General features: G+C 43.7%; 1 protein-coding gene across 2 annotated transcripts in view; it reads left to right on the forward strand.

Moving 5' to 3' along the window:
- The window catches only part of LOC117448685 (transcription factor SOX-6-like), a 149,787-nt gene that overhangs the window by 88,897 nt on the left and 43,390 nt on the right, over nucleotides 1–17,500 (forward strand). The window contains exons 1-2 of one of the 2 annotated variants that reach the window (XM_071203578.1): nucleotides 5,586–5,746; nucleotides 9,115–9,183. In XM_071203578.1, the coding sequence (XP_071059679.1) occupies nucleotides 5,618–5,746; nucleotides 9,115–9,183 (198 nt within the window). In that variant the 5' untranslated portion in view covers nucleotides 5,586–5,617. Of the gene's footprint in view, nucleotides 1–5,585; nucleotides 5,747–9,114; nucleotides 9,184–17,500 lie in introns of those variants that run through there. The other variant, XM_034086031.2, reaches the window with a different exon arrangement.

The raw sequence follows: 17,500 nt of genomic DNA on the forward strand, positions 1-17,500 counted from the left end.
AATATTTTCCTATGGTAAAGTTTTCGTTTTGCACTTTTATTTTGATAGCAATAAGATTGGGACTCTTATTTGAAGGAACCTTTACGGGTTAAATCAGTTTACTGATAAAGATTTATCCCCAGAAAGCACATGGCTACTTAGCATGCAAAATGATGTCATTATGCATGTTAAGTATGTGCTTTCGTGTTATCGGCTGAATCTTTATTTATTGATTAGATCACGTTACTCTGATGATAGTGTTCAAGACAGCCTATATGTCTGAACTCGATCCTTAGAGTAATGTGTTACGGAGCCTTCTCTTCTATATTGTTTCCACATAACGAGCATTTTGCTCTTTTCCAATGTGGAAGCAGAATGTGTGAAAGCATACAGCACGATGCGGGGTGTGTCTGTAGACATCTCTAGACTGGAACAGCGGGGCCCAGTACTTGAACTCGCCATACAGGATAGAGGACATCAGACTCCAGAGAAAATGTGCTCGAGTCCGAGTCCAAGTCGGAGCGTCAATGTAGAGTACGAGTGTCCGAATATCGTGGGGGGGGGAATTCACGAGTCGAGTCCGAGCGAGTCATCCTGTGCGAGAATTCACGAGTCCAAGTCCGAGTCGCGTCAATCAGTGCGCGAGTCAGAGTCGAGTCACGAGTCCCGAAAATCGGCACTCAAGTCCGAGTCCAGGACTCGAGTACTCCATCTCTGGTCTCCACAGATGAAATAAAACAATAAAAAATAAAACCAGGAAGAGGCTGGTCCTATGTTATCGTTTGTTTTTAACTCCATTAGCTAATATTAGCAACAATTTCTAAAACAGCGATGATGAAAACAATCAAACATGTTAGTTAACTTCAAACTTGTGAAAAAAACTTAGATAAACATATTTTGATTAATCTTCCGGCAGCTTTTACTTTAACACTTCTGGAATTTCTTTAGCACATGTTAAGCTTTAAGGATTTTAAGAATGACTTGTTTTGACCTTTGTACACGAGGACCGTGTCGGAGCAGAAGCTCGTACGACTGGCAGCAATCATCTCACCGTGTGCCCATGGCAACCTTTTGTTTTGTTATCCTACCGACTGTCTGGGATCTGCTTACAGTAAACCTGGAAGCGTCAGATTAAAATGTTGCGTCTCTTTGTACCCAGCAGCTCTGGGGAGATCATGACATGTGTTTTGACAACATGTAGTGCCCATGTTTGTCTGCGGGCTGACGGGAAGTCGAGTGTCAGAGCGTTGTTGTGGTGTGACACCGAGGCGAGGGTTTACTCATCCAGAGGAATTCTGGGAGTTTGGCGCACAGATGAAACATGAAGGTTTGGCAGAAGCCCAACGAGTCGGGGGTGCCGTGTGTGTGTGTGTGTGTGTGTGGGTGTGTGTGTGTTGTGTGTGTGTGTGTGTGTGTGTGTGTGGGTGTGTGTTGTGTGTGTGTGGTGTGTGTGTGTGCCTAGCATTACTATACTTGGGGACCTACATCTGTGTACATAGTCACGTGTGGGGACTCGCCTCCCTTATGGGGACAAAATGGAGGTCCCCATGAGGGGGATCATTCATTTTAGGGTGAAGACTTGGTTAGGGTTAGGATTAGGATTAGGGTTAGGCATGTGTTGCATGCATGTAAATCAATGTAATGTCCCCTGAAGTGATGTATACATGGTGTGTGTGTGTGTGTGGGTGTGTGTGTGTGTGTGTGTGTGTGTGTGTGTGTGTGTGTGTGATTAGAATCATGGCATGTGCGTGTCATGCAGTGTGTTTGTAATGGGAAGTGGTTGGGACGAGATGTGGTCATTTATTGAGTGACTCAAGATAGAACTTGTAATTGAATAACACATTATGATTTAATATTTAATTAAATTTGAACTGAATTGAATCTGAATAAAATCACATTCACATACTGTATGTACGCACACAGTGGCACGAGAATAGACACACGAGGTAAAATAATGCATTTTACAATGTCGTTACTGGCCTAAAAAAGATTGTATCGGCACATTTGGTCTTGTTATTTATTATTTTTATAATTAATCTTAATTTATATCAAATATATTTGTCGCAAAAGTTATTTCTTGAATCCATACATCTTTTATAGTTTGAGATACCCGGTTTTTTTTTTAGCATTAACTTATAACTGTATTTATTACTTCGCTCTCTGATTGCAACGCGTACAAACCGCGGACATATGGAAGCATCTAGTAGCACCTTGTGCGGAAGTGAAGCGCATTTCCGTGCAGACAGAGGATCCACACAGAAGGCTCTCTGTGCCCTCAGCTGGTGTTTGGAATAATCCTGATGGATGGGAATCGGAAAACGTCTCAAATGGTTTTTGGTGCCAGAAGTGTTGAAGGAACGCAGGATGTTACGTTAGGAATGCACGAGCCGTAATCCCGGAGCTTTAATTGCAGTTGTTGCAATTACACAATAATCTTTACTGCGTGGAATGCAGGGAAATAGGAAGAAGAAGTGTGTGTGTGTGTGTGTGTTTTTAGACATGCCAGCGTTGTTAAATGTCCATCAGTGTTGCAAGACTGGATTGGCATTAGGGAGGCAAGAATAAGGGAGGATACAGTGGTGATAAGAGAGAGGAGACGAGAGGAGGTGACGAAGAGAGGAAAAGGGGGAGACCAGAGAGGGGTGATTGAGAGAGCTGGTGAGAAAAGAGGGGATGGAAGAGGTGACGAGAGGAGAGAAGGACACAAGACACATGAGCAAGTTAAGAGAAACGTTTACAGGTGGATGTCATGAGAAGAGGAGGAGAGGAGAAAAATAAAGGAAAGGAATGAGGAGATACGAGAGGAGAGGAAAGGAGATGTTTGAGGAAAGAAAAGGAATGAGGAGAGAGGAAAGGAGAGGTTTGAGGAAAGAAAATGAATGAGGAGAGGAGAGGAGAGGAAAGGAAAGGAAAGGAAAGGAAGGAAAGGAAAGGAGAGGAAAGGAAAGGAAAGGAAAGGAGAGGAGAGGAGAGACCACAGAGAGAATCTGGACTCTGAAGGAACTGATGGGGAGGTTGTTTTGGGAAAACCGAAAAAAAGGAAGAACGAAAAAAGGGAGACAAGAAGAGGAGAATGTTGCCTTTGATACAGGGGTGCTGAGGGGTAATTGTGTGTGCGTGTGTGGTGTGTGTGTGTGTGTGTGTGTGTGTGGTGTGTGTGTGTGTGTGGGTGTGTGTGTGTGTGTGTGTGGTGTGTGTGTGTGTGGTGTGTGTGTGTGGGCCAAGTCTGGGGTACAATAAGGGCCTGACAGGACTACAATGGAGACTCTGTTAGTATGCAGGTAGTGTTGGGGCCACCCTGCAGTCTCCCTACATGGCCCCAGGGCAGGACCTGCACGCACACACACACACACACACACACACACACACCACACACACACACACACACACACACACACACACACACACACACACACACACACACACACACACACACACACACACACCACACAATAAAACATATACAGGAGCAAGAACTTCTAAACAAATTAACTTCAGTGAGTTTATCACACACACACACACACACACACCCTTGTGGTTGTGATTGTACCCATTTACACAATACATAAAACACTCTTGACACACAAAGTGTGGCCATGAGCGCATTCACTAAACAAGAATAATCACACACACACACACACACGCACGCACGCACGCACACACACACACACACACACACACACACACACACACACACACACACCACACACACACACACCCAACACACACAGCAGCAGCAGTATCTCAGGGTCAGGCGGGGTTCGCGCCGCCTATAGTTGACGTGAATTCCTCAGAGGGCTGTCGGTAAAGAAATATGCTACCTTTTATTCAACATGGATCAAGGTAAATGAGTTTTCCAATGTACACCATGTGAAGCTGAAGGGTGTTGTGGAGCTGCCAGGAAACAACACGTGTTTGAAATGCAGCAGATAATAGGACATGGTGTATAAAGTGTTTTTCAGTCACAAGCTGCCGCCACAACTGAAAGTCCCTTTTTAAGCCTTAAAATGGGCGTATTTTCAGAATCAGACGCCCTGCATTCGTCCCGCAGAGGGGACATTCGTGTTTGGGGTTTCCCTTAGTTCTCACAGTGCCTTTGCCTTGATTGATGGCGTAATGGTTTTGGCTGCTCTCTCCCGCCAACATCTTCTGTATATTGTTGGTATTGTTCGATCGAACTAAGACGTAACGTGGGACAGTGATGTGAAATGATACTGAAGTGTCTGGTTTCTAATGTGAGCCCTCCTTTCTGACTCAAACCTTCCAGGAATGTTTTCACCGTAAACCTGACAAAAGCCTGTGACAGCTACTTATTTTCAAAGGCTAACTCAGTGATTTTATTGTTCTTTGGTGCAGACACTAAGTGATAAACACGGACGGCATGTAGAGACACAGGCAGACGATAATAAGTAGTCCGATGTAACTCCAAGCCGGATGGTTTATGATCATTTGGGTATGGGCAGTTCCTGAAGTTTGTCTCATGTTTGTTTAACACATTTGATTTGTTACGAGCCATAACGGCGACACTCGTTTTGTTTTCACCGTTGTCTGTGCGTGTGTCGTCATGTCAACGTTTGCTCCTGGAAACACCTCTGCAGCGGGAACTGAGTACCGTACTTTTCGGACTATAAAGCGCCACTTACATATACGCCGCAGCAGCTACATTGTCCGTCTGTCTTGCTCTCGTTCTGTCTCTCGGTTCCACTTTTACTTTGGCGCTACCTGTCTCTACTCTTTTCGGCCTCCAGCTTTCTCTGCTTAAAGGTGGCGGGCGCGGACCGGTCCTAGAGCCCATAGAGTTAAAGGTGGTTAATTTTACCTGTAAAATCCATAGATTTAGGAGTTCCCTAGTGGCCGTTAGCTGTATAAAGAAAATGGGGGGGGAAAGTCGCGGCTTTATAGTCCGAAAAGTACGGTAGTTAGTTTGCAAAGTGTGATATTCCTGGCCCGTCTGTGGACACATTGTGTCACTGGAACAACGTCACAACGATGCAAGATGCAGTCAGGAAAATGTAAAAGTGTGTAGTTGGGTTACGTTTTGAAGAAGGGTTTAGTTGGTAATAAGTGAATAAGTGGAGTGGCGGCTGTGGAGCTCCTGTTATAAGAACGTTTTGTTTCCTTGTAGATCCATATGTTAAAGTTAGTTTGGTTTCTTGAATCCAAAAAATCCAAAACTGTTCATCCAAGTATTGCATCGAGCGTCCTCCAGACTTCTTGCTTGTTCAATGTTTATTCATATCATCAATCATATAACCAGAACACATGTGGTTTAGGGTTGACCTTTCGAGGAATGGTATGCCTTGGTATGTTAGAATAAAACACCCTATTCATGCAGTGTTAATACTGCTGACTGCAGTGGGACTCGAACTTGCTATCCCCTGATTCAAAGTCCAGCACACTACCCACTGAGCCACAGCCTCCCTAATTACATTTCAGAATAAATATACTAAATGACTTCTCCGGGTAAAAGATAGATAATCATCCGTTACCACTAACTGTGTCATGCATTTCCTGCTTTGTAACAAATTACCTGAGTCAGCAGACCTTTCCTATTTCCACATCTTTTCAATCCTAACGCTTTTCTCCGTCTCCAGGCACGCCTGAGTCGCTGGAGGAGAAGGAGCACCAACTGTCCACGATGATCGGTCAGCTGATCAGTCTCAGGGAGCAGCTCCTCTCCGCCCATGACGAGCAGAAAAGGATGGCCGCCTCACAGCTGGAGAAGCAGAGGCAACAGATGGAGCTGGCCCGACAGCAGCAGGATCAGGTAGGGAGGAGGGGTCTTTCTTAAACCTAACAAGTCGTTTTGATAGCCAACCCAATTTGATCTGTTTTAGAAAGCTTAATAGAACAGGAAGTCATCTGCAAACAATCTGATCCGTCATTTTGGTACGAGGCTGTTTGAACGCCCGAGGTCGCCATGTTTTATACAACATGGCCGAGTTTCTCCAGGGGGTTCGAGGGTATCTCTGAGGTGGAGACAGATTAAGATATACTTGAAAGTTCCTATTATAGCTGAGGTCCTTACCTTTCTCGCATTTGGTTCGGTGTGCTCATATAATTTTCAATAGATTTGTTATCTATCCTTGAACAACAGTGTTTTGTGAAGACTTCCTGAAGCCTATATAAAGTGACAATGGATGATTACGTATCCATGTTCAAAGTACATTTAGATGTGTCTAGGGCAGGGGTGTCAAACTCAATTAATCGCGGGCCACATCAGCATTATGGTTGCACTCAAAGGGCCGGTTGTAACTTTAAGACTATATAAATATACAATATATAGAGAATAATGTATTATATTACATTATTGCCTCTGAATTGGATTATTATCGGATAGGATAATAACTTAGTAATTAACTACGTCTGAAAGCAGAAGTCTAGGGCAAACAATTGCAAGTCTCTTCAGTTCGCATGTCACAAAATGAGATGCATTATGGGACATGTAGTTTATGGACAACGTGTTTCTGTAAGTGGCATGTAACCGTATAATAAACGTATTATATTCTTTGCAAGCTCTTGCGGGCCAAATAAATGAGGTCACGGGCCAGATTTGGCCCCCGGGCCTTGAGTTTGACTCCCCTGGTCTAGGGGTTGGATAAACAGTTTTGAATCGTGCAATGCATCCTGGGATGAATAATTAGTGCCTTGTGAGACTCAATGTCAGTTTACGGTCTTACTACTATTTTAGTCATTCCTGTGACATCCATGTGGTTTTACATATGCTAATAGCTTAGCTCGAGACCAGGTTGTATTGCCACTATTACACTTTTTAAAAAACTTTTTTTAGAACTATTTTTCTTTTGTATTACTTTATTATAATACACTTTATTATTGCTTTAATATTGTCTGCTTATCTGTGTTATTGTGTTGCACTGTTGGAGAAGCCTGTGACCTAAGATGTTCAACCACATAATTACTCTGTAGCTATGTTAGTTTGACAATAAAGAACCGTGAACCCATACGTTAACCCACACATTTGAAAAAAGAGAACTTTCTTGAATAGTTGTTAAGACAAAAACGTGTCTGGGTGTATTTGTGTTTGTGTTTGGAATCAAAAGGTTTCAGATGCTGATGCGTGTGTCTCCAGGTGTCAGATGTAGGATAATAAGCGTGTGACAGAGAGAGCAGGGAAGCAACGAGGTGTTTAGATGAGCGTTCTTTGTTTTCGCTTTATGCCGACACGTTACTGTAGGTCGACGTACGACAGGCTCTGTTTGGACAAGTCCACACCTCCCATCACAACACATTCCACCTCTCGCGGCTTCACAAAGGATCGAGGATGGAGAGAGTGAAAAGAAAGACAGATTCCAATATCAGCCAGTCATTTGGCTGTTGAGACTTGATCGGATAATGCCCTGCAGACAAACCCTGAGAAATCTGCCTTTAATGAAATATGACATGTGTGCAAATGGGGCGCCGCCTCCCATTCAGCAGCCTGTAATTACATTTCAGAATAAATATACTAAACGACTTCTCGGGTAAAAAAAAAAGATAAGAAAAGGCAGCTGCTTTACTTTTCTGGCGCAGAGGGGCGGGATCAAGAAGCCGACGTGCGGCCCCTTTAAGGGCTTTAACCTCATGTGAGTGGACGACCCAAGCTGCATAACATGGTCCTTGACTTCAGGTGTTTTTTTATTCGACAAAACGGCAAAACAAAAGAACCAGAGGCATGCTAGGTGTAGTAAACATGTCAATCTCACATTTCATTGTCAGTTAAGAGATGTATTGAGAAGCTCTCCACACTGTTAAAAAAACTATTATGGTGCTGCACCCTTCTCAACAAAGCATGTGTGTCTCTGTGTTTGACCAAGGGCGTCACTTCTTTGCTGGGATCATAAGAGTTTTCAATGGTGTTCAACATAATCGATTTTAGGCAGTGAAATAATCACTTTGAGTAGATAATTAAAGGTGGGGTAGGTAAGTTTCAGAAACCGGATCGAGATACACTTTATGTTATATTCCATGGAATGCTCTTAACATCCCGATAGCAATGAATATCTGAAGTGCTTTGACAAAAAATCCATACAAAAATGTCATCTGTAGAAGCCGTAATACTGTAAAAAGTACTGTAAAGTAACTGGATGGCCTGCCTGCCTGTCAGCCTTCCTTCGGGGCACAAACATATCTCGTGCCCTCATTGGTCATGTGCGCGTTCGTGTGTGTTGGAGGAGGGGCTCTGTAAGGAAGTTGCAGATTTTCTCCGGTTGTGTATTTTCAAATTCTAGCGATCTCGAGCCGGTTTCTCAAACTTACCTACCCCACCTTTAAGGATACAAATACAAAACAAGAAGCTATTGGAAAGAAAAGGTTTAATCGTTACATGCATGCGTTTGGTCTTTTTATAACGAGGCAAATATAAGTAGTATTTCTAAAAGGAAAAACCAAAAGAAGAGGTGAATAAATAAAGTATTGAAGAAGCCTCTGCAGTAACAGATTGTAAATAAATACATTGTAAAGTAAGAAACACTGTTAATTCCACAGGAGTTTGTAAAGCAGGTTTTTATGTTGATATTAACAGAAAGAAATAGTGGTGTTACAGTCCGTCTATAATTTAATAACTGAATATAAAAAATGACAGACTGATTTTCATCTGGACTTCATCCTGTAAAACCCCTCGTTGTCACATGTGGGGCAGCCTGTGACTATTCAAAGGGGTCATTAGTTCTGTGCTCGTGCCCCCTTTCTAACAATAATACGATTTTTTTCAAGCAGATTTTTGTATTATTGTTAAAGTAAAGCACATTTAATCCCATTGAAAGAAAAGTGAAGGAGTTTGACAAAACACAAATACTTGGGCGACTGTGGCTACGAGGGAGTGCGGTCGTCTTTCCACCAGAAGGTAGTGGGTTCGATCCCAGCCCGTGCAGCCAACATGTCGATGTATCCTTGGGCAAGATACTTAACCCTGAGTTGCTCCCGATGGCCAACGGTGTGTGAAAGTTAGGTCCTAGAGTACGGTACACTGCTCTGTATGAATGGGTGAATGACATGTAGTATGTAAAGCGCTTTGAGGGGTCTTAAAGACTGGATAAAGCGCTATATAAGTACAGTCCGTTTACTTGCTGTGTATCTTCTCAGAATTGTGTACTGCATTGTTGTTGTATTAATATTTTCTCTCTCTCTCTTGTGCAGATTGCCAGACAACAGCAGCAGCTCCTGCAGCAGCAGCACAAGATAAACATTCTCCAACAACAGATCCAGGTTAGTAGGCACACACACTCACAAGCACACTCACAAGCACACTCATCTTCCGTTCATTCCTCACATTTCTAAGTTGACTCTTGCCTTCTGCATTTCATTTCATTGTCATGTAATCATTTATTTGAACAGGGACAATGCACATTAATGAACACGGAAGACGAATAATGCTTCAAGTGTATCTTAGCTCTGAGCTCATTTCCACCCGCAGTCCCTCACACACAACATACAAGAACATGACATTTATAAACATGGCAACAATAAATACATGATATGCAAAAAGAGCAAGAGCAGCACACACACATATTTAAAGTGCAAGAGACTGCGGACTCCGCTTGTCTCTTCTTTGCTGTGTCCATCTCTGAGAGGACGCTGCCGATGCGTTGTCCTCCGTCTGGATCGCCTCAGTTTTCATGTGTGATTAGAAAACGACAATATCGTGAGAGGTTGTGACCTTTTTCTTTTATGTTTTGCCCGCTATCGACAGGTACGACAGCTACAGCTCACCAGCCTTGCATATACAGTAAATACAAAGGCATGCATACACACACACACACACACACACACACACACACACACACACACACACACACACACACACACACACACACACACACACACACACACACACACACACACACACACACACACACACACACACACACACACACACACACACACACACACACACGACGACCCAGTAATTGCCCTGGTTATGGCCGGATCATTTACTGCGGCATCGATCAGTCAGCGATCGATATCCCAGCATCCTTCAGGCTTCCTCCTACTCTGTGTTTCCTCTCTCCGTCTGTTTCAATTGAACCTTTAATGTTCCTCTCAGGGGCTTTTCCTTTTTGTAACCACTCGTGTGCAGCTCGTGTGCACTGAGCCCGTACACGACACGCTCAAAAGTAACAATATAAGCTGGTTAAGAACAGGAGAGACTGTAGAGCCATCAGAGTTTGCTTCCATTTCGTCCTCCTCACATCTGCTTCACCGTGCCACCTAATGCATTCACGGTCCATCATGCGTAGCACATACATACAAGGTCCCCAAGAAAAGCCCACCAGCTGCGAGCCAAGCGCCAGTTAATCTGCACGATAGCCATGTGGGGAGTTAGCCAGCTTGTGTTTTATCAAGTTTTTTAAGTGGTGCTGAATTAAATTTGAATCCACTTGCCGATGCGCCGGCTTCAGTCGCGTAGCCCTTTACCCCCCACGGGCCCCGAGCGTTGGATCTCCCTGTGCTCCGGAGGTGTGATGCAGTTAACGAGGGCTTGTGTTTTCCCCCCTCTTCTTCTTCTGCTTTTTTATGACGAGGCCCCACCTCTAGATCTTAATAAAGCTCGGACCGGACTTCATTAGCCCCTCTGAGCCCCGGGGGAGAGCAAGACCATAAAAAAAAGTCGCTCTTACTCGGATCCTCTTCCACGCTGTGAAGCACGGATACTGTGTCATGTTTGGTTTTGAGGATGAAGGGACGCGCAGGAAACAGTTCTCGAGAGCAGCGTGTTATCATGGAGAGCTTCAGAAGTATCTGCTTTACACCCAGGTGACACCGTTCCCTCTCCAGTTCACGTTTCACGGCTACTTTCCTCGTTGGATTACATTATACAATTCCAGAGTGACTTCGATGTACAGGATTTATTGCACGGAGGCAAATTAGTTTCCTCGTAAAGCTGTTAAATAACAGTTGGGTGTGTTGCAATGGCTATTTCTAAAACAATGGCATTTCTTGGTGATCAACCCCAGCTTAGCCAGGAGCATATGGTCCATCTACTGTACGGAGGGTTAGCATTATTATGGCTAAGCTCCAGGGCTTAGTCACTGGAGTACGGGCTGTTTACGCTGTCGGATGTGTGTTGGCTTTAAACACACAGGCAGCGCTGCACCGGTCTGTTTCCACTTATCAAACCCAGGCCTGAGCTCCTCTCAGGCCAACACTCCGAGGAGCTGACCGAATGCTACTGTTTTCAGCTGAAAGAGAATAGGCCTCAGTCTGGTGGTAAAAGCCCGCTTTTTACAGCGTGTTTTTCACGTCTTAATTTAAAACACAAAATGTTGTCCAGATGGAAAAAATAAGAATGTTTCTCCGCTAGAAAAGTGGAAGCAACCCCCTGATGTGCCAGCTGTTGCATCGTGCACACAGTTAACTTCAGTGATTCATTAGCATCCACTTAATGCTTCCATTATCAGACATTTTGAAAGTGTTGTCGTTCGGCGATGAACTGGGTCTTATCTGGATCTGACTTATGGAGACGAGGAAACGCCAGTAGGGAGCTGTTTTTCCATTTGTGTCTCTCTGCGTTTCGTCTTTTTGTTTTGTCCCTGGCTGGTGTCAGTGTGTTTGTCGATGAGCGGTGCGATGTTGTAAGAGGGGGGGGGGGCAGTGTAGTTCAAAGTGACCCAGGTTTCCTGTCATGTGGTTTTAAATGGTGTGGAGAGCCAGCGGGGGATGTCCACGGGTTAAAGAAACGCTTCCGATGGCCCCATTCTGATAGATATGGTTGCACACACAGACACACACACACACACACACACACACACACACACACACACACACACACACACACACACACACACACACACACACACACACACACACACACACACACACACACACACACACACACACACACACACACACACACACACACACACACACACACACACACACACACACACACACACACACACACACAGACACATAAAGAAAAACAGCTGATGTTAATACAGAAAATACAAACATGTATGCAATCTCCAGTGGAAGAAGATCCTTAACTAAAGTAAAAGTGCTGACACCCTGTAAATACCATTAAAAGTCAAGATATTGAGAATGGTGGTTACTTAAAAGTATTGAAGTATGGAAGATGTACTTAGAGTAAAGTAAAACTAATCATAAAAATAAAGAATAATATACATATACATATATATATAGAGAGAGAGAGAGAGAGAAAAAACAGCAACTCCGTAATTACTTAGGTGCAATACGGTTTGCTCTAATTTAATTCATCATATCTTAAAAGTTCTTCATACTTTGTGTCAAAATATGAATCTATAAAGAAACTCAAGCTTTAAAGTAAATGTAGTAAAGTAAATAGTTCCCTTTAAATTGGGGTGGAGTAGAAGTGTAAAGTGGCACAGAAGGAAAATACTCAAGTAAAGTCTGAGTATCTCGAATGTGTACTTAAGTACAGTACTTGAGTATATGTACTTAGTTACTTTCCACTTCTCCCAAGCTCAAACAGACACACACACACACACACACACACACACACACACACACACACACACACACACACACACACACACACACACACACACACACACACACACACACACACACACACACACACACACACACACACACATTAACAGGCATCTGATATCAACTTACAGAAGAGACGGTTATTGCAACTGTGCACACATGGTCATATATATTCCCCTTGCACACACACATGCTAAAACACACACACACACACACACACACACACACACACACACACACACACACACACACACACACACACACACACACACACACACACACACACACACACACACACACACACACACACACACACACACACACACACACACACACACACACACACACACACACACACACACACACACACACACACACACACACACACGGTGGTGGGCCCTCTGTGTGTCGTAGGCAGAGCGGCCCAGCCCAGCCGGTGGCTGACAGCATGTGTCTTTGTTAAGTCAGTTCCTGTAATGGCTCTCATATGTGGCCCATTTCCTTCGGGCCCACAAAGGCAAAGGCCCTAACCGCACCGCGCGGGCCCGAGCTAACGGGCTAATTAATGACTGCAAAGCCACACTCCTCCTCCTCCTCCCTCTGTTCCTCATATATAACTCCTCTGTCTCCTCCTCTTCTCTATTTGAGTTGCTTGTTGTTTTCTGATTGTTTTTCCAACGTTACCTTGTGTTCTCCTGTGACGATACGGTCAGCAATAACAGTGTGCTGCCCCCTGTTGAAACACCATTAGCCTTCTGTGTGTGGTGCTTCCGCTGTGAGCAGTAACTTAAATACGTGGGTTTGACTACCAGTCGTACTGGGTGCTTTTGAGACGGATACGGCGGTGCTTTGGAAGCTCAACCTGGTTCAAATGCACTCTTTTATAGTCAAGCAAATCTGATGTTCACTTATGGCATTCTCAAACACTCCAAAGTCTTAGATTAGATGAGCATCCTCTCTGTAAATGTGTCGTCTCATCCTGTTGGACTGAATAAAAGCTTGGATCTGTTTTCTTGTCAGTAAAGCGCTGACGGTAGGTGAGGCTCTGAACGGTTGGGGTTGCTAAACCTGCGTTGAGACACAAACACAATAATCCACACACACACACACACACACACACACACACACACACACACACACACACACACACACACACACACACACACACACACACACACACACACACACACACACACACACACACACACACACACACACACACACACACGCGCATGCATAAGAGCTAATGGAGCAGGCACATGGTCGTTAGACAGACAGGCAGCTCCTACGTCAGCACATACAGCTTCAGACACAATGACTCGGAAAGCCACGGAAGGCTCATAACGTCGATTGGACTCACCGGCTATGGAGAATGGCTAACTCTTGACTGTACACACTTGAGTGTAGTAACCTGCGTGTTAGCCTGCAGAAAGATGCTATACGCGTACTGTAATTCTGTGTGCTTCAATTAAAATGGCCTCTAGCGTCTTTGTCGTGCTCCCATGGGTTTAGCAAGACGGTGAGAGGACCGTTTAATTATTTGTAGGTAGACATTATTTTGTTCTTAAAGTGGCATTAAAGTCCGACCGCTTAGGAAGAACTAAAACAAACTAATATAACTTTTTCCTGGTTTACCATTTGCTTATGAAGTTGATTAGCCTAACATTGTGCTTTAGTTGCTTTTATACTTGTTTAAAGTAACTCATCTTAAGCTATAGGTCGCTAACCTTGTTTAAGTGCTACAACATTAGTTTACTGTCAGATACTGTATGTACACACTTTGCTTGATCCTTTACACCAGTGGTTATCAAATGGGGGTACGCGGACCCCTAGAGGTACGTTGGAGTACTGCAGGGGGTACGTGAGATTTATTTTATGTTAATGAAAAAAAAAAAAATACCAATTTTAGGAAAAATAAGGAAGTTTGAGCAGTGTGGGTTTTATATTAACAGAGTTACACATATTTCAAAACGCGAAGTGTAATAACTGCAGTGGCCTTCCTGTCACTGAGAATAGCAAAGTGAAGCACTCAGTGAAGCACAAGCTCATGTTTCTCACTGTATTGTAAGTACTTAAAAAGATCAGTTCAATGCAACTAATGTCGTCTCAGTGTTATTGCATGATGTTAAAATTGGTTTTTAACAATGTAGCATTTAAGTGTTTCTCAGTTACAAGGTTGTTGTTTTAATAAATCAGACACTGATGGTACAAGGCTGTACCTCTTTATATAAATGGTAAATGGACTGTACTTATATAGCGCTTTATCCAGTCTTTACGACCCCTCAAAGCACTTTACATGTCATTCACCCATTCATACAGAGCAGTGTATCTTACTCTAGTACCTAACTTTCACACACCGTTGGCCATCGGGAGCAACTCAGGGTTAAGTATCTTGCCCAAGGATACATCGACATATTGACTGCATGGGCTGGGATCGAACCCACAACCTTCTGGTGGAAAGACGACCACAGACCCTCGCAGCCACAGTCGCCATGCATTTGTTCCCTAACAAATCGTTTGTGCGCTGATCAGGGGGTACCTGGCTGAATTCTTTTTTCAAAGGGGGCACATTATTGAAAAAAGTTTGAGAATCACTGTCATACACTATGATATGGCTTAGTGTTTGACTGGCTTTTAGTTTTAATACATTCTGTAGAAGAAAGTATGCAGTTGTTTAAAAAAAAACAAACAAGAGAGAATTGATCAGAAAGTCAGATTTAGTTGGCATACGTTGTGCTTCCACGGATCACTTATCATTCAGTGAAGTGTAACTTGAACCGTAGCATGTTTGACCTTGCAGAAGTTGTAACTTGTAAGTTACATTTAAATTGTAGGATTTATATCATATTGTTGGAACAAGTCACCATGATGACATACATATTGCTTTTAACCTTTTTCTTAGTTTGAGGCTAACAAAACATTATTTACCTGTATGCATTGTCACATGTGCAGACCCCGCCAAATACACAACCAGACGACTACCTTTCTTTCTTCCCCCCCCCCTCCTCCTCCTCCAACACATCAACATACAGACACACCGCATTCGTACTCATTGCCCCCTAACCCTGCAGCCCGTACACAAGAGGACCATTAATTCTGAGTGTGTGTGTGTGTGTGTGTCTACGCGTGTACACATGTTCCTTGTGCCTAGGTGTGTATGTCCATGTGTCTGGTGGGCAGCTAGAGGAAGGGGGCCTTGTGTTTTCTTAGGGGCTGTGCAGAGCGGGCCCCCCCCCCAAACACCACCTTCCCCAGTCCATTCATCCAGCGACCCCCCCCCCCCCCCCCACAACCACCCTCCCCTCGGTAAAAGAAGATCTTTGTGTGTTTGCGCAAGTGAAGCAGCCCCAGTCAGTCCCAGTGTTCCCAAAGGAATACAATGAATGGGAGCATTTTGTCCCACTCTATAACCCCCCCCCCTCCCCCTCACTCCTCTCTTCTTGTTCTTCTTTCTTTTTTTTACCCATTCGGACAGACAGACTCGTTTTTATTCTCTCTTCATTCCCCTTTTCTCCGTGTCACAAGACGTGGGACAGCTTGTGCCTGTGTGTGTGTGTGTGTGTGTGTGTGCGTGTGTGTGTGTGGGAAAAGTACCCTGAACTTCCAGTGTGCGTGTGTGGGTGGGAAAAGTACCCTGAACTTCCCGTGTGTGTGTGTGTGCGTGCGTGTGTGTGTGTGATGTTGGGCCTCCCGAGTTATCAGGCCTTTTGGGTGTGACCTAAGCAAGTCTGTCTGAAGAACCGGTCAGGTGATGAACACATGTAACTGCACGCTTGTCGAACAATGCTCACTGTCGGAAATACAGATGTCTGTTTGTGATCACACACACACACACACACACACACACACACACACACACACACACACACACACACACACACACACACACACACACACACACACACACACACACACACACACACACACACACACACACACACACACACACACACACACACATTCCCACACAGCCCTGATTCTAACCTCGACACTGGAAGTCTTGAGCCACGAATAGCACTTTTAATAAGTGGAGATCAAACAACATAGCCCAAAATGTCCTGTCCCCATGAGGTCGAAAAAAAATATCGGTCCTCATTAAGTTGCAAGATAAGAACTTTCGGACACACACACACACACACACAATTACCAATGATTTAAAACACAAAAAAAGCTGTTAATTGTCACATTTTCCAAGCTCGAACCAGCAAATGCTCCCAACTCGCTAAATGCATTCGTCGATTTCCTTCATGTCTCTTTAGATTTTCTCATTGATTAACTAAACTTTGCGTCGCTTTAACAAACGCATGCAAGTCAAGATGTTACTATTCATCTCTCTATTTAGTCATGCTCTTTGAACCTCCCTTCCACAAACCCTCACACACTCACTCACTCCATACACATCCCACAGGACGGTCGTCTAATTCAAGCCTGCGTGTTACCGAGGCTGCAGCACAAATGCCGTAGAAGAAATATACCGTAACCACACAACATGCTGATTATGTATATTTAGGCTCCGCTGATGAACTGTCCCACGAGGGCAGCGGGAGCGGGTCAGCGTGGTTAATGAATTGGTTGTAAAGAAGATGAATGGAGGTGGATGGCATTGAGGGAAGCTGAGAGTAAAAGAAAGGTTTCTTTGAAAGAGTAAAATAGTAATTGAGAAGAAGAAATATAAATAATGGAGGAACATCGTGATGTAAAAAGGGAAGAAAGGATTAAGACAGAATAAGAAATAAGGGTACTCGTGTACAACAACTTCCTTACTTGCACATAAGCACTAATTAGAGGGTTATTGAGGAAACACTCAACTAATGGCCTGTGCTTGTAGAATATGGTCATGTAGAATAAGTGTCTTATAATGACTAATAAATAGCCGATATACTGCTAATATGCACGTTAATTAATAACTAGTTGATGGTTAATTTGTGTACCTTAATATAAAGTGTTACCCAAATAAGAAAAGGATGATAAAAGAAAGTATACGAGAGAAGCCAAGATAATGTCATCAGCAGAAAATTGATAGAAGACAGAAGAATAAAAGAGAGGATGAATC

Source organism: Pseudochaenichthys georgianus, chromosome 6 (genome assembly GCF_902827115.2).
Source record: "Pseudochaenichthys georgianus chromosome 6, fPseGeo1.2, whole genome shotgun sequence".
Taxonomy (NCBI): Eukaryota; Metazoa; Chordata; class Actinopteri; order Perciformes; family Channichthyidae; genus Pseudochaenichthys; species Pseudochaenichthys georgianus.